This window comes from Geotrypetes seraphini, chromosome 2 (genome assembly GCF_902459505.1).
Source record: "Geotrypetes seraphini chromosome 2, aGeoSer1.1, whole genome shotgun sequence".
NCBI classification, from domain to species: domain Eukaryota; kingdom Metazoa; phylum Chordata; class Amphibia; order Gymnophiona; family Dermophiidae; genus Geotrypetes; species Geotrypetes seraphini.
This window is the reverse complement of record NC_047085.1, coordinates 43,141,633-43,168,408: the sequence shown is the minus strand read 5'-3', so window position 1 is coordinate 43,168,408 and position 26,776 is coordinate 43,141,633. Positions and strand designations below refer to the sequence as shown.

The 26,776-nt window shown below is 36.2% G+C and overlaps 1 protein-coding gene across 1 annotated transcript in view; it reads left to right on the top strand.

Annotated features, from left to right (window-relative positions):
- TBC1D31 (TBC1 domain family member 31) overlaps positions 1-26,776 on the top strand; it is a 199,590-nt gene that overhangs the window by 32,985 nt on the left and 139,829 nt on the right. The window contains exon 6 of the mRNA XM_033933010.1: positions 13,163-13,322. Coding sequence (XP_033788901.1) covers positions 13,163-13,322 — 160 coding nt within the window. The remainder of the gene's footprint in view (positions 1-13,162; positions 13,323-26,776) is intronic.

Below are 26,776 nucleotides of genomic sequence, written 5' to 3'. Positions count from 1 at the left end.
GCGCTTCTTTCAGATGCCATGTATGATCTATTGTGGGCTTCAGCCAAGTCTATGGCTCTTGGAGTGGCTTCTCACCGTACCCTGTGGCTTCGGGGTTGGTCAGCGTATGCGGCATCTAAAGCTAAGCTTAGGAAATTTCCTTTTTGAGGCTCTTTTCTGTTTGGCGAGGAGTTGGATAAGTTGGTTCAGGCCTTGACTGATTCTTAGGTGCCCCATCTTCCTGAGGATCATCCTTCGCCGCCTTCACAGGGCAACATTGCCCGGGGGCGTTTGCGTGATTTTCATAGGGTCTTCCCTTGGAGGGGGGGTGGTTTCTTTTCCCTCCAGGGGCAGTTTCTTTCAGTGCATTCATTCCTTTCGGGGTGTTATCACTCTACATTTGCAGCATTTCTCCATAAGCAATGGCTATCTATTCAGCTTAGCTAATATACTCTTCTTTTTCAGGTCTGGTTCTCAGGGATGTATTCTTTGAAGATTTCTGCCGCTAACCTACATTTCTGTATCAATTGTTATGAGTCTTTTGAATTTCAGGATTATATTTGACTATAAATCAAAATGCCTGTGTTTCTTGGGTACATCTGGTGTGAACAAAATGTGCTGTATGGCTGATGGATAAAGATGGCTGCTGTAGTAGCTTCCTTCAGTTATCAATGTCTACAGCTGCTTTCAGATTTCAGCAGCAAGGGCATGTACAATAAAGCCATTGATTGCGGCACAACAGCCTTCAGAGCTCGGCTGCGCAAGACATTTGGTCTCAAGTTTATGATGGAGACCAACAGTATATTCATGAGCACCACTATTTGGCTAGTTGAAATACTCAACATGTCAAGCTGCAAGATATCCTTAAGGGGAGAATTACAAAGAACAACTTTTTCTCTGGCTCTATCTGCTGGTCAACAGACACAACACCCATTTCTTCTGGACTGATCTGGTAGAACTACAGGAAAGAAAATTATCAAGTAAAATTCAATTTTTTTTCCTCCCTTTATTTAGAGTTATCCTGTTTTCTGTAATAGAAACTGGTGATGGTATCTTTCATTAATAAATACTGAATCCTACAAGGTTGAATTGAATAGGCAACACAAAAACGTTTTTGGGGACAGAAATTGGAGAAAAGAAAAGAATCTAGGAGTCTTACAACTGGGAATTTTACCTAAATCTCTTCCTCACAACACAAATTGGAATAAAGGTTGAAAATAGACTGATTGCAACAAACATACCTATATAAAGACATTTTAAGACACACAGACTCCACTTCATGATCCACATAGTATTATTAAAATAATAATAATATTAGATATCAATATAATGAATGTAAAGTTGATTCTTGATAAATATATGCAAGATTGTAAATCTCATTGATAAATCTTATATAGATTTATCAAAAGATAAGATAATATTTTCTTATATAGATTTAAATACATTAACTTTTTATATAAAATTTATATAAGAAAAATATATATTTGCTAGATATATAGGAAATATATTAGATAAAGGGAGATAAATTATTAGTAGTAAATAAAGAATATTTTAACTTAGCTTGGGGGAGTTATTTTAACCTAACCTCATCTTGCGTACCCAAGTAATCGTATTTAATAAGAGGGGGGGGGAGGGAGGGAAATAGGGATAAGGGAGGGAATGGGAAAGAAAGATATAAAGGAGATATAGAAATAATAAAAGGAAATTATAATATATTAAGTATATTGGGAAAATATATTAATAAAAAACATTATATATCATTATATAGAAAATATATTATAAAAATTATAATTATAAATGTCTCTTAAAATAATATCTTTGAATGTTAATGGTCTAAATCATGTTATAAAAAGGAAAAAAGCATTACTGTTCTTAAAAAGGCAAAATGCAGATATATGTTGCATACAAGAGACCCACCTTTCAAACATTGAATCTAATAAGTTGACAGGTGGTTGGATAAAGCATTGTTTTTATTCACCAGCCATAGGGAAAAAAGCAGGTGTTGCTATTCTAGTGAATAAAAAATGCTCAGCTTTATTTAAATTAAAAGAATCAGATGTTCATGGCAGATGGGTAAAAGTGGAAATATGCATGGGAAATACAACCATGACGTTGTTTAATATATATGCCCCTAATTCAAAACAAAATGAATTTTTTAAGACTCTTCAACAACTGATCTTACCACTGGCTACTTCAAATCTAATAGTAGCTGGGGATTTTAATGCTGTTATGGATCCTTTATTAGACAAAAACCCAAGTAGATATATGAAATTGATGGGACTAGATAATTTGGTACAAACTTGTAATTTGACAGATATTTGGCGAATACTTCATTTTAATGGACGGGAATTTTCTTTCTGTTCTCATGTTCATAATTCTTTTTCAAGAATAGATTATATATTTATATCAAACACCTAGCACATCAAGTAACACAAGCTGCCATTGATCCAATCATATTATCTGATCATGGTGGAGTGTGGATTGAAATTAAAATCACAGATCAAAATACAAATAGACCAATATGGAAATTTGATAATACATTGCTTGCTGATCCAATATTCTGTGAGAATTTTCAAACAAAAATGAAAGATTATTTTCAAATGAATGATAAAGATGAGATCTCTAGGGAAATATTATGGGATGCTTTTTTTTTTTTTTTTGTTTCCACCATCTCTTTTTTTTTTTTTTTTTCCATTATATTTTTATTTTCAAATTTTACAAAAAGTGTACATAATAATAAAATACATTTGATAAATGCATGGTATCACTTTTATATCTAACACAATGTATGTCTAAATTTGATTTTCCCCTTCACCCTCCCCCCACCCTTTTATTGCTTTAATATAATATTTTCAAATTTTATAAAAGTATACAACATATTAGAATACAATTGATAATTATTCAATAACATATTTATATCTAATACAATATATTCTGGATAAATTTTATTCATTTTCCCTCCCCCCACCCTTCTATTATTTTTTAATCATTTGTTACATTTTGTATCATATATTATAATATATTATATATATTTTGTTTTCCTTACCCCCCCTATATGTGTGTCATAAAAAAAAAATCTCTAAAAGAAGAAAAGAAGAAAAAGTATTCTATTATTTAATCATTACAGTATTTTGTCAATGGCCCCCATATTTTTATAAATTTATTATATGTCCCCTTTTGTATTGCTATTGTTCTTTCCATTTTAAAAACATGGCATATTGTATTCCACCAAAATGTGTAGTTTAGGTTGTTGTAATTTTTCCAATTGTTAGTTATATGTTGAATGGCAACCCCTGTCATAATTAATAAAAGTTTATTATTTTCTGGTGAAATTTGACTTTTTTTTCTCATCATTGTTCCAAATAAAATTGTATCATATGATATTGCAATATGATTTTCCATTAATTTATTAATTTGTGGCCAAATTGAATTCCAAAATATTTTAATATAAGGACAATGATATAATAAATGATCTAATGTCCCTGGTTCTAGATTACAGTGCCAGCATCTATTAGACTTAGAACTGTCTATTTTTTGTAAACGAGTAGGGGTCCAAAAAGCTCTATGTAATAAAAAGAACCATGTTTGTCTCATAGACGCTGACACTGTACATCCCATTCTCCAAGACCAAATTAGTGGCCATTGAGATGCATTAATTTGATGTCCAATCTCAATGCTCCAAATGTCTCTTAGACCATTTTTTGGTTTTTTATTCAAATATCCAGATATTAATTTATACCACAATGCGGCTTGATGTCCTAGGAAGTCTGCTTTAAAGCATAAGAACTTTAAACTATATTGATTGTTTAATGATTTCCATTCAGGGAACCCAACCTGAATGGCCTGCTTCAATTGCAACCATTTAAAACTTTGTGTTTTATTAAGACCAAATCTATGTTGCAATTGTGAAAAATCCAGCAGTTTACCTTCTGAAATAATATCATCTAGAGATCTAATTCCTGCAATAATCCAGTTCTTCCAAAGGATTTGAGCTCCGCCTACTTTGATCTTGGAGTTTATCCATATGGATTGATTAGTTGATTTATATATTGGGATGGGTGTTAATTTATCAATAAATCTCAATGTTTTCCAAGTATCCATTATTATTTTATTTTCTCTGTATCTTTTAGGTATATTAATACTTGGTAAATGAACTAAATTTAGGGGAAACATAAGGCGCCATTCCAAATATAACCAATCTGGTGCATTATCTATAAGTTCTGGGAGGATCCAATACATACCCTGACGTAGAATATAGGCTTGATGGTACCTATAGAAATTTGGAAAATTTACCCCTCCCTCCTTAATTGATTTTTGTAAGGTTACTAAAGCTATTCTAGGTGTTTTACCAAGCCAAAGAAATTTTGTTAAAATTCTATTAAGCTTCTTATAAAAGGACCCCTGAAAATAAATAGGTATCATACTCATTTGGTAGCAAACCACAGGCAACATCATCATTTTAATAGTTTGAACTCTGCCCCACCAAGATATATGTAATGGGTTCCATTGCTCACATAACTCCGTTACTTTTTTTAATACATATTTTTCATTTTCTTTTACAGTATCTTCAATTGTTTTTTTAACTTGAATGCCTAGATATTTAAATCCTTCTTCTTTCCATATGAATGGAAAAATATCAAATAATCCTTTTACACAGTAAACATTCAAGGGTATAATTTCAGATTTATTCCAATTAATTTTATAACCTGAAAATTTGCCAAACTTATCAATTAATTCCAATAAAGAAGATAAGGTAGACTCTGGATTTCTCAAATAAAGCAAAATATCATCAGCATAAGCCGAAATTTTATATTCCATATCTGAATATGGAATTCCTTGTATCTCCCTCGTTTGCTGTATTGCTAACAATAAGGGTTCTAAAACAACATCAAATAACAAAGGAGATAAAGGACAACCTTGTCTAACTCCCCTCTGCAATTGAAAACCATCAGATATCTTATTATTAATATTTAATCTTGCAATCGGGAAGCTATACAATGTTTTTACCATTTGTATAAATCCAGAACCTATACCAAACCATTCTAAAGCCTGATACATAAAATTCCATTCTACCCTATCAAATGCTTTCTCGGCATCTAATGAAACTGTAAATGCCGGTTCATCCATTTTTTTTGATAAGTTTAGCATGTGAAATAATAGTCTAGAGTTATTGGAGGAATGCCTTTTAGCAACGAAACCCGTTTGATGCATATCTATAATATGTGGGAGAGCTTTGGCTAATCTCAAAGCCAAAATTTTCGCCAAAAGTTTATTATCAACGTTTATCAAAGATATAGGCCTGTAGTTTGAAACCAAAGTAGGATCTTTATTTGGCTTAGGCAAAACAATTATTATTGATTCAGCCATAGTACCTTTTATATTACCTTTTATAAGTTGTGTCTGATATAATTTTAATAAATGTGGGGAGAGGATATTTTGAAATGTTTTATAAAATTCTACTGTGTAACCATCACCACCTGGAGCGGGTCCAACTCTAAGAGATCTCAATGCTGTTTCTAATTCTTTTAATGATATAGGTTCTTCTAAACTTCGTTTTATATGATCAGGAATCTTAGGTCCATTTATTAAATCTAAAAATTTTTTTCCATCTTTTTGTTTCTCCAAATAAGGTTCGGAAGAATATAGATCCTTATAAAAATTTAAAAATTGTTTTAATATTATATTTGTTTGATTTGTTATTATACCATTATCATCTTTTATTCCATTAATATTAGTTCTCCTTTTTTTTGCCTTAAGATAATTTGCTAATAATTTTCCCGCCTTATTAGAATTTCCATAATACACCGTTTGTTTGGAAAACAAATCTTTTCTTATCATTTTTGAAGTTAATTCATTATATTTACCTTTTACTTTCAAAAGAGCTTGCAAAACTTCATATTCCCATTTACTTATCAATTTAGCTTCTAATATTTTTATTTCTTTTTCTAATTCTATATATTGTTTTTTAATTTGTTTCCTAATAAAAGCTGAATATGATATGATATTACCCCTCATAGTTGCTTTAAATGCATCCCATACATTCTCTATAGATGTATCTTCCACTAAATTTATTTGAAAAAATTCATTAATTTGTGTTTTAAAATTTTCCAAAAATTTGTCATCCACAAGCAATGCATTATCAAATCTCCAAAGAGGTCTATTATTTTCTAATTGATCTAATTGTAATTCTATCCATATTCCCGCATGATCCGAAATGATAATAGGATCAATGGAGGCTTTAATCACTTGTTGCACTTTATTTGTTGAAACAAAAATATAATCTATTCTTGAAAATGATTTATGAACCTGTGAACAAAATGAATACTCCTGATCATTAAAATGAAGAATACGCCATATATCTTTCAAATCACATGATCGAACTAAATTATCTAGACCTAAAGATTTAATATTTTTACCTGGTTTTTTATCCAATAATGGATCCATTACAGCATTAAAATCTCCAGCCACCACTAAATTAGAGGCAGCCAGTGGTAATAACATATTTTGTAGCTTTTTGAAAAATTCTGATTTATTCGAATTAGGGGCATATATATTAAATAACGTCAGGGTATCATTTCCCATACCTATATCGATATGTATCCATCTTCCATGTGGATCTGAATTTTTTACCTTTATATTGGCCATACATTTTTTATTTATAAGGATTGCAACCCCTGCTTTTTTACCCACTGCTGGAGCAAAAAAACATTCTTTTATCCATCCACCTGATAATTTCTGTGATTCCTTCATATTAAGATGGGTCTCTTGCAGACAGTAAATATCTGCATTTTGTTTTTTTAAAAATGTTAATATTTTTTTTCTTTTAATTACGTGATTCAGGCCATTGACATTAATAGAATATATTTTAAAAGACATTATATATTTTAATACTTTTCATTATCTTATTCTTCCTCTCCTCTTTCATATTTAATATCCAAAAAATTTTCTTCATGACACACATATTTAACCCTAATGTATCTCCCTTAATTATTCTAATAAATATTCTCCTTATCCCTCCCTTTCCCACCCAATACATTGGCTGCTTAAGGATACACATTGGAACTGTAATCCTAACATTCTCCCCATTCCAGGCAATCAATATTCAATTGTTTAAACAAATTTCCCTTCTATCTATCTATATTGATCTTTTATATTTATTTAATCATTTTCCATAACATTTTATTAATGTATCATTTTCCATTTAACAATATGTTAATTTGTATTTCCTTAGTATTATGATTTCAACATATAATTATTTTAAACATATATGCAGTGTATTATTTAATAATTTTCCTATATTCTGTTCTTTCTTTCATATAATTATTATTGTCTTTTCTTTGTATTGTTTTCCTCCATTTCTTCAAATATTTCGATATGTTATATTTTCTAATTTTTCATAGAGTCTTCAAAACCATCTTAATATATTATGTTAATATATCATAGGTTCTGGTTTAGAGAGAAACTCTTTTAGTTTTTCGGGATCCTCAAAATATAAGGACTTGTCTCCAGATGACACTCTCATTTTCGCCGGATAGTATAGACCATATTTAAATCCTTTTTCTTTGAGTAGAGGTCTCATGTCTAGTAGTTTTTTCCTTTTGGTTGCTGTGTTTTTGGCGAAGTCTGGTAAAAACCATAATCTTGATCCTTTATAATTTAAGTTTTTATCTTTTTTTGCAGCATTTAGTATCTCTAGTGCTTGTTGGTATCTCAACATTTTGAAAATGATTGGTCTTGGTCTGTTTTTATTTTCTAAATTTTTAATTGGGATTCTATGCGCCCTTTCAATTTCAATTGGTTGTTTCAAGTCTAATTGTAGAATTTTTGGAATTAAATTTTCAAGGAAAAGGATAGTATTTTTTCCCTCTAAATTTTCTTGTATTCCAAAGAGTTTGATGTTCTTTCTTCTTCCTCTATTCTCGTAATCCTCCAGTTGATCTTTTAATTTATTTAATTCCAGGCTGTCGTTTTTACATCTTTTTGATTCACATTCTATAGTTTCCATTTTTGATTCTAGTTCAGTTGTTCTTTTGTTGTTAACTTCCATTTGTCTATGTATATTTAAAATTTCTTCTTTCATTTCAGACATATTAGTTATAGTTTCTTTAAGCATTTGTTTGATTTGTTTTAATTCTTCCATGACTTCAGCTTTGCTTAATGTGTCTGATTCTTCGATAGGAAGTGGTATTTTGCTTGGTGTTATTTGGTCTTGTTTCTGTCTTTTTGCAGATGTACCAGCCTCATTTTTGTTTTGTCTGGTGCTTGCCATACTATTGTTTCTTTTTTCGTGGATTTTATTTATTCAGTTTTGTTAGGAATCTTAAAATATATTTCAGTCACAATTTTTTTGTAATCTGTCTTTGAAATCTTTTCTTTTTTACACCAGTGTTGCGTTGTTCTATTACTGAGCAGATTACAAATCAGTATCTCTGTCCAAATATTATATTCAATAAAAGAAAAATCCTTTTCCTCTTGTTCTCAAGACTCTCTCTCTCAGAGTTTCAAGCAGCAGAAATTTACTCCACAGTAATTTCTTGTTAGTTATCTATTTTATTGTCTTTTTTTAAAAATATTTCAAGAAATTGCTTCAAGCAGAGGATAATTTGATCTTTCTCAGGATTCCAACTCAATACTGGCTGAAAGAGAGCTGCTTCAAACTGTCTCAGCTTTAGATTGTTAAACTGACAACTGCCATATAATGAGATCTATTTTTTTCAATACTTCAAGTAATTAGTTGATCTCTCAGGGCTCCGACTGTCTGTGAAGGGTAATTTCAAACCGCCACAGTTCAGGAATTCAACCGACAACAGGCTTCACACTAGAATCAGTCTTTCTCTTACTTCCCTGCCCTTTTTGGTCAGTTTAAGTTTTTAATATTTCTTCTCTAAACCGTACCGATCCAACTTTCTCTATTTAAAATAGTCTGTTCTCACAAAAAAGAAACCGGCAAAAGGACAATATTGATCTCTCTCTTCACCACCCGTAGGGCTCTGAGTCAGCGCCGGCAGGAGAAATCAAACCGCCACACAGATCAACTGACAGCAGCCTCACAACCAGATCAGTTCTCTTCTTTTTAACTTTTAATCAGCTTTCATCGCCTCAGCGGACCCTCTCCCCAATCTTCCACTGTCTTAGCAAAGAGAAAATCTTCCGATTCTTTGCCCCCAGAGTCTCTGTTCAGCGCGGGCGGGAGAGGTATGCTTCAAACCGCCACATCTCATTCCCTTTTCAGCTTTTCTCTTTGTAATTCTCTCCTTCCCAACACCAACAAATTTTACATTCGTTGGTCAGTTCAAGTTTCTATCACTTTCACTCTCTGCTTGCCGTCTCAGCACAGACAAAAGCCGGCGAAATTACCTTCTCTCAGCTTTTCTTCGATGTCAGCGTCTTGATGTCGGCACTCTGATTATTTAGCTGTTATTCACTCAAACTTCAACTTTAATCTTAAGAGGTAGTATCATCATCAATAATAATTATTTTTTGATGCAATCTTCAAGAAGGGAATATTATTTTTTATCTTCAGTTGCCTAAATGAAGAGGAGCTTAGCGATTACACGTCCATTCGTGTTCGCGTTAAGCCACGCCCCATTATGGGATGCTTTTAAGGTATCAATAAGAGGACAAATTATTTCTTATTCGGCTTATCTTAATAAACAAAATAGAAAACAATTTTCTAATTTGGAAACAGAAATAAAAATTTTAGAATCAAAATTAATAGAAAAATGGGAATATTCTATACAACAAGAATTATTAAAACTTAAAGTAAAATACAATGAATTCTCATCAAAGATGATAAGAAAAGATTTATTCTCCCAGCAGGCATTGTATTATGGAAACTCAAATAAGTCGGGAAGAGTATTGGCAAATTATCTCAAAGCGAAAAAAAAGAAATCAAAAATAATTGCTATAAAAGATGAAAAAGGTGACACATTAACACAAATTGAACCTATCTTAAAACAATTTCTAAAATTTTATAAATCTCTTTATACTTCCGAGACTTATTTAAATAAAGAAAAAGATGGTTTAGAATTTCTGAAAATGTTAGAGGGTCCAAAAGTTCCTGAACATATAAAACGAAGTATGGAAGAGCCAATATCATTAAAAGAATTAGAAACAGCTTTGAAATCCCTTAGAGTTGGATCCGCTCCAGGTGGTGATGGATATACAGTGGAATTTTATAAAACACTTCAAAATTTATTATTACCCTATTTATTAAATCTTTTTCAATATCAACTTAATAAAGGAAGTATAAATGGCACTATAGCAGAATCTTTTATTGTTTTACCAAAGCCAAATAAAGATTCCACATTGGTTTCAAACTATAGGCCAATATCTTTAATAAATGTAGATGGAAAAATATTAGCAAAAATACTTGCATTAAGATTGGCTAATGCTCTTCCCCATATTATAGGTATGCCTCAAACAGGATTCGTTGCTCAAAGACATTCATCTCATAATACCAGATTAGCATTCCATATGTTATACTTAACAAAGAAAATGAATGAGCCTACTTTTGCTGTTTCTTTAGATGCAGAAAAGGCCTTTGATAGAATAGAATGGACATTTATGTATCAGGCTATGGAATGGTTTGGTATAAGTCCTGGATTCATACAAATGATACAAACATTATATAGCTCCCCCTCTGCTAGATTATATATAAATAATACATTTTCAGAAAAATTTAATCTACAGAGAGGAGTTAGACAAGGATGTCCCTTGTCTCCTTTACTGTTTGATATAGTTTTAGAACCCTTAATATTAGCAATCCAACAAGTAAAGGAAATACAAGGTATACCTCATTCAGATAGAGAATACAAAATATCAGCTTATGCTGATGATTTATTATTATATTTGAGGAATCCAGAATCCACCATTCCACAATTGCTTGAACTAATTGATAAATTCGGAAAGTTTTCAGGATATAAGATAAATTGAAATAAATCAGAAATACTTCCATTAAATGTACACTGTACAAAAGGTTTATTTAATACATTCTCTTTTGTTTGGAAGGAGGATACTATTAAATATCTTGGAATTTGGATTTCAAAAGATTTAGAAGACACAATGAAAATTAATGAAAAATGTTTATTACAAAAAGTGACAGAGATGTGTGAACAATGGAATCCTTTACATTTATCTTGGTGGGGAAGAGTACAAACAGTTAAAATGATGATCTTACCTGTAGTTTGTTACCAAATGGGAATGATACCAGTTTTCTTTCAAGATTCTTTTTATACAAAGTTAAATAAGGTATTGACAAAATTTATTTGGCTTGGGAAAAATCCCAGAATTGCTTTAGTGACATTACAAAGACCAATTGCGGAGGGAGGGGTAAATTTTCCCAACTTCTATAGGTATCATCAAGCCTATATTTTACGTCAAGGTATGTATTGGATCCTCCCAGAGCCCACAGATAATATTCCAGATTGGTTCTGGCTTGAATGGAGACTCATGTTTCCTTTACGTCTCAGTCATGTAGTTAGTATCAAAATGCCAGGGCTATACAAAGAACATAAAATATTCATGGATACATGGAAAACTTTAAGATATATAAGTAATCTAACTCCTATTCCAATTAGTAAATCAACAACTCAAACGATTTGGTTAAACCCCAAGATCAAAATAGGCGGTTTCAAAATAATCTGGAAAAATTGGATGACAGCAGGTATTCGTATTTTAGATGATATAATAAAAAATGGAAAGTTGCTGGAGTTTTCACAATTGCAACATAAATTTGATCTTAAAAAAACACAATATTTTAAATGGTTGCAATTGAAGCAATCCATTCAGGTAGGGTTCCCTGAATGGAAAAATCTTACTAATTATCACAGTTTGGAATTCCTGTGTTTCCAGATTAATTCAACAGGTCATGAAGCTGCACAGTGGTATAAATTAATATCCGAATATATAAATAAAAAACCAAAAAATGGTCTTAGAGACATTTGGAGCATTGAGATAAAGCACCAAATTAGTGCATCTCAATGGCCACGACTTTGGTCTTGGAGGCTAAAATGTACGGTATCAGCATCTATGAGACAAACTTGGTTTTTTCTTTTACATAGAGCTTTCTGGACCCCTGTTCGATTACAAAAAATAGATAGCTCTAGGTCAAATAGATGCTGGCACTGTCATGTTGAAATTGGGACATTAGATCATCTTTTATTCTATTGTCCATTCATCTTAACATTCTGGAAATCAATCTGGCCCCAAATAAATAGGATGTTAGAAAATCCGGTAGCCTTGACATATGATACTATATTATTTGGAACAACTATGAGAGCAAAAAGTCAAATATCATCAAGTAATAACAAACTTCTTTTTATTTTAACTGGAATAGCAATACAACAAATCACATTCAATTGGAAAAAACATGACAGATTAAATTATACATTCTGGTGGAATTCTGTATGTCATATATACAAAATGGAGCTCACTATAGCAACACAAAAAGGACATGTAGATAAATTTCAAAAAATATGGAGACCATTAACTGAATATTGTAAAGAATGATTAATTTTCCCATGTATAGAATTTGATTAGAAGAAAAAGAGATCATATCTCTAAATATTATATAATATATTAATACTAGATTTATAATATGAAATATGGATAAAATAACATTTAAAAATTTTATTCATGTATTACTGAATAGAAGGGAGGGGGGAGGGGATGGGATATTATTATATTAACTAAGAATTATATAAATTTAGTTTTCTGAAATATTAGTATGAATTTATATTGTTGATGTAACATATGAAAATGAATAAAGATTTCTCATTCAATATTGATAGGGAGGGAGAGAGGGAGTGGAGATTATTATATTCAATAATAATTATATTAATTTAGATTTCTTACATAATATTATAACTTTATAAAATATTGATTTTCTAAAGAAATTTTAAATTTGATATTAATCTGTAAGTTAATCAAGTGTGATTATTCAAGTTTATAATGAATTTATTTGAAACACTTGTTGTAACATAAGAAAATGAATAAAGATTTATAAAACAAAACAAAAAAAAATAAATACATGTGAATTCTCCCTCCCCACACCTGAGAAACTGGGACTAGAACAAAAAAAAAAAGATGACGATGTGGTAAAGCCAGGGCTAGCTCACTAGTTCAGCTATGGAAGCCCTACAACTGCTTTATAAAGGTTTTTTTTTTATTTGCTTCTTTGCAGAGATGGTAGAGTCTTAGTGACTGGGGGAAAGTCTAGCCTTCTTCATGTGTGGTGTCTAGACACTAAGAAGCTATTAAGAATAATCCAGATGCCTAGTAAAGTACGGACTGTGCGTCAACTGGATTTCCTTCCTGATAGTTTTGATGGTGGTTCCAATCAGGTTGGTTGAATAAATTAGTTCAGAAGCTGACAGTTACATACAAATAACATGTGAAAACTGATATATGTTGTCCTTATACCACAACATGATCTTAACTGATGTTCTAGTGCAATGTGTCTAGTGGTCCTGAGTGCTAGGTTTTGCATCTGAACCTGCAAGTTGCTTGCAGAATGCTGTTGATCCTTTTTAGAACTCCACCTCCTTCTCAGGAAGCTGATCCTGCCCCCTTAGTTTCTTTGTGCAAGCAAGTTGCTCAGAAGTGTTTCTTCTCTGCTCTGCGGTTTTACGGTATTATTTTGGGATATTTTTTTCTAAGTGTTCGGTCAGAGGCTCAGTGCCCAGAGGTTCCCACTTGTTAGATCTCTGCCTGGGAGAAGACGCAGACTTGCATTGTGGAAGTCTGCAGCTAGCAGAATGGGCCCTCTGGACACCGAGCTAGCCAGCCTGCTTTTGTATTTTTTGAGCTCAGGGGGGTCATCCCTTGCATAGCTGCTTGCATCCCTGAGCACAGGTTGCTTGGCTCTTTCCTGGTTTGGCTAGGATTAATCGTAGGCCGGCTGCATGGTCCTGTCCCCCTTTGTGATGCAAAGTTTTACGGGGTTGAGGCTCAGTCCGACTGGCAGCCCAAAGACTAAGTTCATCCTGCAAACCTGTGAGGCAGAGCGTTCTCCATTTATCCAAGCTGCATTCCTGAGCTGAAGCAGGCAGGCAGGTACATGGCACAGTGAGTAAGGCTATTATAGCCTATGGGGAAAATCAGGAGGGTGGTCTCCAAAAGTGAAATTTAAAGGTTTCTGCAGCCAGAGCCAAGGTCTCCCACCTCTAAAACACCTTTCCCTGCAATTTTTGTACTTCAGGGAAGTCCCCACGGGCCATTTTTGGTGCAATTTTACTGGCGTCAACCATCTTGGATTTTAAATTATTTTAATTTTCTAAAGCCTCCATCTGCCTCAAAACGCACATCATCACCTTTTTGTTCTGACCAGCTTCTGATTGGCGAGGCCCGACTTTAGTACAGGAAGAGGCGGTTGGAGCATACGGCGAGTGATTTCCTTCACTTGCTGGAGCACCAGCTGCCCTCACCTGCCTCCCGTTTGCAGTTGGAAAATACCGCAAATGACCGGGACCGCAAATTCATGGGGGAGCACTGTATATCTTTTGGTCTCAGATCCACCACTCTACCACCAAATGAAATCTTATAGCGGGAAGAATTACATGGCTCTTCATCATTATCCTCCTAATATTTTTCTTACAACCTGATTTTTACTCATCTTTTTATGTTATATATAATCAATAAATACTTCCAATAAATAATACTTTATAGTTTTTCTAAAAACTTAGCTTAGTGCGTGTGACCTGGGAGAAGATGACCCGACATGTTTCGCACTGTTGTGATTTATCAAGGGACCCCGCGGCCGCTCATGTTATCCAACTCATAGACTACTTTTAAGTGGTCTATGAGTTGGATGACAACAACGGCTGCGAGGGACCCTTGATAAGGCACAACAGTGCAAAACATGTTGGGTCATCCTCTCTCGGGTCACACGTACTAAGCTAAGTTTGACCGGGACCGTGAACCGCCGACCACGAACGACCGGGGGAACACTATTTGTTCAAAAAAGTAAAATCTGGTTTAAGTCTGTCCTTGATAACAGGATATGCAAGTAGCTACAAGCTCTATTTAAGATTAGTGCTGGTTGCACACAGTTTTATATCTGTTTTGATCACTTACTTGAATGTTATCATGTTAATGAATATGTTGGTTGCATAGAAGAATAGAATTGTAGTGTTGGGGATTTTTCCTCGTTTCCCTCTTTTCAGTTATGTCTGTCATTACTGTGCTCCTTGATTGCTTTTGTACAAACTGAGGGGGCAAGAGCAGCTCCCTGAAAAGGAGGCACAGTTCAGAAGATGATTGACAGCATTTTGCAAGCAACTTGTGGATTCAGATGCAAAAACCTAGTGTTCAGGACCACTAGACACATCTACCAGAAAGATTATCGAGGTAAGAACCTAATCTTTCTTTGCAAGTATTTAGGAACTGAAATAAATTATAAAACCTTTTCTACTTTTGTTTTTTTTTTTTTTAATTTCTTTATTCAGTTTTGCATATTACAACAAGTGTATCAGAGAAAGTCATATGAACTTATAGATATACACTTGATTTTCTACATTTGATCTCTAAGAATTATTAAAATCATTGAATGTTTTGTTATGCTTGACCCATATAATGTGGCATTGCTTATAACAGTGTTCTTCAACTGCCGGTCCGCAAAAAAATCTTGCCGGTCCATGAAGGATTCGGGTCCCCGCTGCAACAAAAGGTGCCGGCATCAGCTGACTTGCAACTTCCTGTGCCGGGATTCCTGCCGCATATGCCTCCTGCCTTTGTCTCTGCACCTCCAGACCAGCAGCAGCAGCTCTGTGTGCTTTTAACTTCGGCACAGAGCTGCCCCTAAGCAGTAGTTTAGCCGCAGTTTCATGAGACTGCCTTGGGGCCTTTGCTAGGCCGGCCCGCTTCGATGATGGCGATGTGGGCCGGCCTACCAAAGGCCCCGAGGCTGCCTCATGAAACCATGGCTAAACTACTGCTTTGGGTCAGCTCTGTGCCGAAGTTAAAAGCACACAGAGCTGCCGCTAGCCTAAAGACTCTTGGGCCCGCTGAAGGAGGGCAAAGAGCAGCTGTCCTGGAGGTCTCCTTTCCTCTCACCTTTGCAGGTCCCTTTTTTCCACCTTTTTATTTTTTTCTTCAAACAGCGACGGGCCCCAGCATCAATGTCAAGTAAGTTCCTGAAATTGTGGGAGTCGGTGCTGAGGCCACTTCAAGAAACAATCTTACTTATTAAGCTCAGTGTGTGTAAGGGGGCTTGGGGAGAGAGACGGAAAAGAAAGGCTGCCCGCATGAAAGAGATAGGGACGAGAAAATTAATATTTATATTACATTGTGTATATAAAACCATAGCAAATGGCAATGGGCCCTGGCATTGACGTCAAGTAAGTTCCATTGTTCCTTGCAAACAGTGCTGCTCGGCCAAAGCTTCCCCTGTGACATGAGCCACCCTCAGAGGAAAGAAAGTGAACTACAAAGGTGAGGGGAAGGGGGGCAGATGATGGAAGTGGGGAGAGGAGAGAGAGAAGGGGACAGATGAAGGGAGAGAGCAGAAGGTAGATGGATGTCAGTTGAGAGGGGAGAGCAGATGCTGAATGGAAGTGGGGAAAGAACACATACTGGATGGAAGGAGGAGATAAATAAAGGGCATATGCTGGATGGGGGAAGAAGATAGAGTTAGTAAGATAATGGAGGGGTGAAGGAAAGGGGTGACAAGCTGTGGGTAGACACAGTGAAAAGAGGGAAACAGGACTGAATAGTAAGAAAGAATTTAATTTAGATGGAGGCAAAAAAATAGAGAAGGAAGACCAGAGAAGAAAAGGAAAGGGAAGAGAGAGGAGAGAACGATATCAGATCTGAGTGGAGGAAATGAGAAGAGAGAGATGCTAAAAACCACAGGGGGAAGGGAAGGAGAGAGATGCCAGACCATGAGGGGAACAGAAGGAAGATGATGGATGCCAGACCAAATTGGAGGGGGCAGGAGGAGAGATGGCAGGGTAAGACAGACAGTGGATGGAAGGGGCAGATGCTGAATTGAAGAGACAGAGGGCAGACGCTGGATGGAAGAGAGTGAAAAGGCAAAGAAAGCAGAAACCAGAGATGACAAAAGGTAGAAAAAAATAATTTTATTTCTGTCTTGTGATTAGAATATATCATATTTGAAATATGTATCCTGCTAGAGCTGATGTTAGACATAACTGGGGAGTGCAGAGCCCAGGCAGTGCTTCTTTAGCTTCCAGCTGGCTTAGGGCTCTCTCCGAGCAGGGGGCAGTTACCCTAGTTGCACTCCCCTAACACCATTCCTGCCATGTGTGACACTGGTATTCTGTTAGCATGGTATTTGTGTAGCATTCTGTAATAATTTGGCTTATTCAGTTTTCTTGATAGTAGAGGGCTATATGTGAAGGGGAGGGGAGACAGGGGTTTTGTTGATCCTTGCCCTGTATTATTTGTATTCATAAAATGACAATTGTATAGAATATTGTTTCTTTTTATACTTTAATAAAATATGTTCAATATAAAAATATAACTATTTGAGGCTTGTGCGGATGGGATCAGATGGTTTGTGGGACCGAGCTCGCTGGGATGGGAGCGGCGATGGTTTTTAAAAAAAATTTAAGTCTTAGTAGTTTGCTGGTCCATGAAATAATTATTTTATTTCCGCCGGTCCATAGGTATAAAAAGGTTGAAGAACACTGGCTTATAACATGTTCAAGTGTTGGACCAGCTGTTTTATTTGCTTGTTTGTTTTTTTCACTAATATACATTACAGTGTAGATCCTATGAGGTCATATGTTGTGGACTCTAGCATTCACATTTATATGCAGTATATAGTGTAATCATACCAGTACATTGGTTGCTATTGGATGCCTGAGTAATATTTAAAATCTTGATATTAGTTTTTAAATAAATACATATGGCTGATTATTTGACAGAACTATTACATACATATGAAAGGAATCAACCCTGGTGCTCATCCTCTTTTGGCTGAGTTGAAATTGGCTGTTCTAAAGTGAGCAGCATAAGTTATTTTGAGTCTAATCTTTCAGGTCATTACTACAATATATTTATAAAAGAAGGCAGTTTAAAACATGATGATGTTTTTTTATAAGTGCTTTTAAGAGAAAACCAATATTTAGAGGTATTGGAGAAGAGGTCTAGGCTGTGTGGGCTTAGTGTCATTCTTGTCAAGAGTGGGAAGTATAAATTTTGTGACCTACTTTTTTATGATTGTACAGTATGTTTTCATTGGTTTTTTTTTTTTAATCTTTATTCCTTTTTATTTCTTTCAACAAGTGTACAGTATTATTACAATTAATTTACATAACACACTTGGCATTCTTAAACAATATTATTATACATGTTTTTATTTCCCCCCCCCCACCTCCCACCCTTTTCCATATCAATAAAATATTCCTTCCAAATTTATATATAATTATACATCCCTTTTTGATAATACAATTAATCTGACATGAAATCTGTCCCTCCCCCCATCCTTCTTCCTCAAACACTTTAAACATTTTATTATACCCAGTAATGCACAACAATAAATATCCCATCCTATTACATATATCTCCTTATTTTTCATAACAACATATTTCCAATATTTTTCCCTCCCTTCCCTCCCATCCCCTAAGGAAAAAGAATAAACTTTACTCGTTATAATATTCAATTAATGGCCTCCACACCTCTTGAAATCTTTTAAAATACCCCCTCTGTATCGCAAGAAATCTTTCCATCTTATACATATGACAAACTGAGTTCCACCAAAAATTACAATTCAATCTAGAACAGTCTTTCCAATTAGTTGTTATCTGTTGAATTCCCACTCCCGTAAGAATCAACAATAATTTATTGTTTGCTGCAGATATTTGGCATTTGGCCCTCATACACATTCCAAAAATCACTGTGTCATAGGATAAAGCCACATGACTCTCCATCAACATATTAACTTGATCCCATATTGATATCCAAAATGCCTGAATACATGGACAATAAAATAAAAGATGGTCTAGAGTTCCAACTTCAATTTTACAATGCCAGCATCTATTAGACTTAAAGCAATCTAATTTTTGTAATCTAGTAGGGGTCCAGAATGCTCTATGCAACAAAAAGAACCATGTTTGCCTAATAGATGCTGACATCGTACCTTTAATTCTCCAAGACCAAATACGTGGCCATTGAGATGCATTAATCTGATGCTTAATCTCAATGCTCCAAATATCTCTTAATCCATTTTTAGGCTTCTTCTTCAAATAATTAGATATAATTTTATACCGCTTTGCGGCCTGGTGACCCAGAAAATCTGCCTGGAAACATAAGAATTCTAAGCTGTAATGATCATTTAAAGATTTCCATTCAGGGAACCCCACCTGAATAGCCTGCTTCAATTGCAACCACTTATAACTTTGTTTTTTATTCAGACCATATTTATGTTGCAATTGTGAAAATTCAAGCATCTTACCATTATCAATTACTTCCGTTAATGATCTTATACCTGCTTTAATCCAATCTTTCCAGACAACCTTAAACTCGCCTATTTGTATCTTGGAGTTTACCCAAATAGTCTGTTGTTTCGATTTTAAAATAGAATCAGTAGTTAATTTGTCTACAAACCTTAATGTTTTCCAAGTATCCATTAATACTCTATTGTCCTTACGTATTCTAGGCACTTTTATACCAAGCAAAAGATCAAGCCTAAGTGGAAAGATAAGTGATCTCTCCACCCTTAACCACTCTGGTAATTGTTCCAAAAGCTCTGGGAGGACCCAATACATACCTTGGCGCATGATATAGGCCTGATGATACCTATAAAAATTGGGAAAATTTACCCCACCCTCCTCAATTGGTCTTTGCAAAGACACTAAAGCCCCTCTTGCAATTTTACCCAGCCAAATAAATTTAACCAGAATACTATTTAATTTTTTATAGAAAGACCCCTGAAAAAACACTGGTATCATTCCCAATTGATAGCAAACCACAGGCAAAATCATCATTTTAACAGTTTGTACTCTTCCCCACCAGGACAAATGTAAAGGATTCCATTGCTCACACAACTCTGTAACTTTTTGTAATAAAAATTTTTCATTTATTCTCATTGTCTCTTCAAGTGTTTTATTCAGCCAAATACCTAAGTACTTTATTCCATCCTCTTTCCATATAAAAGGGAAAGAATCAAGTATACCTTTTGTACAATGCACATTTAAAGGTAAAATCTCTGATTTAGTCCAATTTATTTTGTATCCTGAGAATTTTCCAAATGTATCTATGACCTTCAGTAGACATGGGATTGTTGTTTCCGGATTCCTCAAATGAAGCAAGATGTCATCTGCATAAGCAGATACTTTATATTTCACTCCAGCACATGGAATACCCTGTATGTCCTTTGCCTGTCGAATAGCTAATAATAAGGGTTCAAGAACTATATCAAAGAGCAAAGGAGATAATGGACAACCTTGTCTAACTCCCCTCTGCAACTTAAAAGCATCCAAAAAAATATTATTTTCGTACAGTTGGGGAGCTGTACAATGCTTGTATCATTTGTATAAATCCGGATCCAATACCAAACCATTCCATAGCTTGATACATGAAACTCCATTCTACACGATCAAAAGCCTTCTCAGTATCTAGTGAAACCGAAAAAGCCAGATCATTAATTTGTTTTGTTAAATAATACATCTGAAATGCCAGTCTAGTATTATTAGAAGAGTGTCTTTGAGCAACAAATCCAGTTTGATTCATTCCTATTATATGCGGAAGATCTTTAGCCAATCTTAATGCTAAAATCTTAGCTAATAATTTACCATCTACATTTATTAAAGATATAGGCCTGTAGTTTGAAACCAATGTTGGATCTTTATTTGGCTTTGGCAAAACAATAGTTAAAGATTCTGCCATAGTGCCTGATATACAACCTTTATTCAGTTGATCCTGATATAATTTTAATAAATACGGTAATAGGGAAATTTGAAATTCTTTATAAAACTCTACTGTAAATCCATCTCCACCTGGAGCGGTCCCAACTCTAAGGGATTTCAATGCCATTTGTAACTCTTTTAATGATATAGGTTTATCTAAACTTCTTTTTGTATGATCAGGAACCTTAGGACCTTCAACTAAACTAAAAAAATCCATCCCATCTTTCTCTTTATTTAAATAAGACTCCGAAGAATACAATGACTTATAATATTTTAAAAATTGTTTTAATATATTTCCAATTTGAGAATGAGAATTTCCTAACTCATCTTTAATTATGCTTATTTTCTCCTTCCTTTTCTTTGCTTTTAAATAATTTGCCAATAATCTTCCAGCCTTATTTGCACTACCATAATATACCACCTGCTGAGCAAAAATATCTTTCCTTACTAACCCAGAGGAAATTTCATTATATTTACATTTTTTTTAACAATATTTGAAATGTCTCCTGTTCCCATTTATTAACCAATTTTAATTCCAAATTCTTAATTTCTTTTTCCAAATTCACATATTGTTTTCTTAACAGTTTCTTTTTATATGCAGAATATGATATAATTTGTCCTCTCATAGTTGCTTTGAAAGCATCCCATAAAATTCCAATCAAAATTTCCTCTAAATCATTAAGTCTAAAATATTCATTTATTTTATTTTGAAATTCTGTGCAAAATTTAGAATCAGCAAGCAATGTACAGTGGTGCCTCGCATAACGGACGCCTCGCACAGCGAACGCTGCGCACAACGAACTTTATGTCTTGATTCGTACAACGAACTTCGTTTCACACAACGAAGTCGCCCGAGCTGCATCCTTCCGCGCAGGCACTGCGCTTAACTGCCCTCTCTCCGCCTGGCTCCCTCTTGCCCCCCCCCCCGACTCCCCGACACGATCGGGGCAAGAGGGAGCCCAAGCCCTCTTGCCCCCCCGACTCCCCGACACGATCGGGGCAAGAGGGAGCTCAAGCCCTCTTGCCCCCCCGACTCCTCGACACGATCGGGGCAAGAGGGAGCCCAAGCCCTCTTGCCCCCCCCGACTCCCCGACACGATCGGGGCAAGAGGGAGCTCAAGCCCTCTTGCCCCCCCGACTCCCCGACACGATCGGGGCAAGAGGGAGCCCAAGCCCTCTTGCCCCCCGACTCCCCGACACGATCGGGCCAGGAGGGAACTCAAGTCCTCCTGGCCACGGCGACCCCCTAACCCCACCCTGCACTACATTACGGGCAGGAGGGATCCCAGGCCCTCCTGCCCTCGACGCAAACCCCCCCCCCCCCCCAACGACCGCCCCCCCAAGAACCTCCGACCGCCCCCCAGCCGACCCGCGACCCCCCTGGCCGACCCCCACGACACCCCCAACCCCCTTCCCCGTACCTTTCTGTAGTTGGCCGGACAGACGGGAGCCAAACCCGCCTGTCCGGCAGGCAGCCAACGACGGAATGAGGCCGGATTGGCCCATCCGTCCCAAAGCTCCGCCTACTGGTGGGGCCTAAGGCGCCTGGGCCAAGCAGAATAGGCCCGGGAGCCTTAGGTCCCTCCTGGGGGCGGGGCCTGAGGCACATGGGCCCAACCCGACCATGTGCCTCAGGCCCTGCCCCCAGGAGGGACCTAAGGCTCCCGGGCCTATTCTGATTGGCCCAGGCGCCTTAGGCCCCACCAGTAGGCGGAGCTTTGGGACGGATGGGCCAATCCGGCCTCATTCCGTCGTTGGCTGCCTGCCGGACAGGCGGGTTTGGCTCCCGTCTGTCCGGCCAACTACAGAAAGGTACGGGGAAGGGGGTTGGGGGTGTCGTGGGGGTCGGCCAGGGGGGTCGCGGGTCGGCTGGGGGGCGGTCGGAGGTTCTTGGGGGGGGCGGTCGTTGGGGGGAGGGGGGGTTTGCGTCGAGGGCAGGAGGGCCTGGGATCCCTCCTGCCCGTAATGTAGTGCAGGGTGGGGTTAGGGGGTCGCCGTGGCCAGGAGGACTTGGGCTTCCTCCTGGCCCGATATTGTCGGGGAGTTGGGGAATCGGCGGGGCAAGAGGGCTTGGGCTCCCTCTTGCCCCGATCGTGTCGGGGAGTCGGGGGGGGCAAGAGGGCTTGGGCTCCCTCTTGCCCCGATCGTGTCGGGGAGTCGGGGGGCAAGAGGGCTTGGGCTCCCTCCTGCCCCGATCGTGTCGGGGAGTCGGGGGGGGGCAAGGGGGCTTGGGCTCCCTCTTGCCCCGATCGTGTCGGGGAGTCGGGGGGGCAAGAGGGCTTGGGCTCCCTCTTGCCCCGATCGTGTCGGGGAGTCGGGGGGGGCAAGAGGGCTTGGGCTCCCTCTTGCCCCGATCGTGTCGGGGAGTCGGGGGGCAAGAGGGCTTGGGCTCCCTCTTGCCCCGATCGTGTCGGGGAGTCGGGGGGGCAAGAGGGCTTGAGCTCCCTCTTGCCCCGATCGTGTCGGGGGTGCCAGGGACCACACGGAGTCACCCACCGTACCACCCGATTCGGGTAAGCGCAGGTATCGGTGGGTGGCTTATTTGCGGGGGGGTGCCTTATTTTACATTTTTTTCTAAAAAGGGGGGGCTGTCTTATTTGATGGCCCTGCCTTATCATCGGGGAAACACGGTAGAAAAAAAAAAAAAATGAACAGTTAAGTCCCAGTTTTTGCCGCTGAGACTCTGCCCTCTCTCACTGTAAAATTAGACTCTACTTAGTCTGTCTTTAAATTTAAAAAATGTGTGTTGTTTTAAAAAACAATTATGTTTTTAGATGTAAATAAATAAAAATAATAACCAAAAATTTATCTTTTTTTATGTCATCTTAGCATATTTTATGCTGCAGAACGAATTATTTTTTTTTACATGTATTCTTATGGGAAAACGCGTTTCACATAACGAACGTTTCGCATAACAAACTTGCTCCTGGAACCAATTAAGTTCGTTGTGTGAGGCACCACTGTATTATCAAACCTCCATACAGGTTTGGAATTATCTGGATCTACTAAGTTAACTTCTATCCATATACCACCATGATCAGATATTACTATTGGTTCTATGTCAGCTTTTATAACTTGCTGTACCATCTGATCTGAAACAAAAATATAATCAATTCTTGAGAACGATTGATGAACATGTGAACAAAATGTAAATTCCCGATCATTAAAATGAAGAATATGCCATATATCTTTTAAATTACATACTTGTACCAAATTATCTAATCCCATTGATTTCATTATTCTACTAGGCTTTTTATCCATTATTGGATCTATAACAGCATTGAAATCCCCAGCCACCACTAAATTAGTAGTAGCCAGTGGTAAAACTAATTGTTGTAGAGATTTAAAGAATTCACTTTGATTCGAATTAGGTGCATATATATTTAGTAACGCCATTGTATTACTGCCCATGCTCATGTCAACAAGTAACCACCTTCCTTGAGGATCTGCCTTAACCATATTAAATGTTGCTGGACATTTTTTATTAATCAATATTGCAACTCCTGCCTTCTTTTTTACCGCTGGTGCAAATAAACATTGTTTTATCCACTTATCTGTCAGCTTCATAGACTCTGTTCCAGACAAATGTGTCTCTTGCAAGAAACATATATCTATATTTTGTTGTTTAATATATTCCAATACCTTTTTCCTTTTTATAGGGTGATTAAGGCCATTTACATTCAAAGAAAAAATTTTAAAACCCGTTTACAAATAAAATATAAAATACATATATAATCCACTCAAACATAAAATATACATTTTTTCTTTTTCCTTAAACCAATATATGAGTCTCCCCCCCCTCCCCTCTTTCCCCATCCCCCACCCTCCCCTCCCCTAACACAAATGCAAACTTCGAAACGCACATATTACTGAGCAAAAAATAAACTCCCCACAGGCAATAACATACTCATTTTTCTTTCTCTAATCTTTCAAACAACCAACACTAAATTCTCCTGCAGTCAATCCATTCTTCAATACCCTAAATACCCATATTTACTATAATTCTTTATTATATACTTCCCCCCTCATTCAAATTTCCAAACATTCTTCCATCCTATACCTCTAATATATTTATAAAAGGATATACCCAATATTTCGGAAACCATTTCTTACAATATATACCCCCCAAGATTAATATTATTATTTTATTTTATTTTATTTTTTTTTGTCTAACCTAAGTTTCTCACAACTTCAATGGAACATACATCACTCCATCCTATAATATTCATTTTTTTTTTTTTAACCTTACATCAAAAGAAGGATCAAACATTTCAACCAAGCAGACCTCATATTTTTTAAAACTCTCATTAATTTTCATTGCATCTTCAATCTATTACAGTCTATTCTCCATTCTGCACAACTGTAACACTTGTACATCTTCATCCTGCTGTTTCAGTCTCTTATTCCATCTTCTTGCAGATTGCTATTTCATCTTTCTCCAATAAAGTATTTTTGCAACATCATCCTTATATCTCAGTCAATTTCAGATGCAAATTGTAAATCTAAATAATGCTCAAGTCATTTCCATCAGTCCATCTTCACATCTTCTTCTCTTTACATCAATAGTCTTTTGTATTTTTCATCTTATTATATTCTAAGTTCCCACATTTCTCCAATGCAGCATTTATGTGTCCTCATATTATTATTCTTAGTCACGCTCAAATGCAAATTATAAATTCACATTAAGAAACCATCCAAATCTTATAATTGTTCCTCATATTTTCTTCACTTCCTATATGCTCCATCTCTCTTCTTACCTTGTCAAAATCTTCTTTTCTTCTTTTCTTATTGTCTCTTTAAAATTTTTCATTTCTATTCTTTAAATCTTGTTTGAAATGTTGATCCCCCCTAAACCTAACTGCAACAATTTTCTAGAAAATATTTTTCTCCTTTTCTATTTTTTTTTTTTCACTTTTTCCTTCTTTATAAAATATCTTTCAATTTTCACTCAAAAATATAAACCAAAAATAATCTAAGTATATTATTTATTACATTTTCTAAATACTTTCATGAAACCATAGGCAAATTATATTGATCTAGAAATTTCTGTAATTTGCCTGCTTCTTCAAAATTATAAGTTTTATTCTCATAAGTTACCCTCATAATAGCAGGGTATATCAATCCATATCTTGCTCCCATTGCTCTCAGTTTAGGTCTTAAATCCAAAAGCTGTTTTCTTTTGTAGGCTGTAGCTTTTGCAAAGTCAGGTACTATAAAGATCTTAGAATCCTGGCATTTAAGATCCTTGTTTGTTTTAGCCAGCTTTATAATCTCTACCACCTGCTGATGTCTTAGCAGCTTAAAGATTAGTGGACGGGGACCCTTCTGACTATTTGATCTTTTCATCGGTATCCGATGTGCTCTTTCTATCTCCAAAGGAAAATAACTTTTAAATGGCAAGATCTTTGGGATAAAATTAGTCACAAATTGAATAGGATCATTCTGCTCAATCCCCTCAGGTATCCCAATCAGATGCAAATTATTCCTTCTTTCACGATTTGATAAGTCTTCAAAATCCTTTTTCAACGCCTCTATTTCTCTGTGATCTTTTTTACACACCAGCATCTCTGCTTCAGATTTCTCAGCATGCTTTTCTAACTGCTCAATTTTGAAGTCAACTGCCTGCATTCTATTTGTCAGACTCTCTCTTTCCTCATTCATCAAATCACTGTTATCAATTTCTTCCTGAGGCAACGGGACCGCTGTCGGGGATACCGAATCCATTTTTGTTCTTTTTTTACTTCCTGCTCCTGAATTCACCGGATTACTTTTACTAGTTTTACCCGAAGCCATTTCTTACTTCAATTCTCTCTTTTCCTTCACTTTTCTTTAATTTTAACTGCCAAGGGGCGTGGCTTGGACACGCATGAGGAAGGTCGGCTAACAGAAGAGCTCCCTGATAAAAGTCCTTGAAAGAAAAAAAAAAG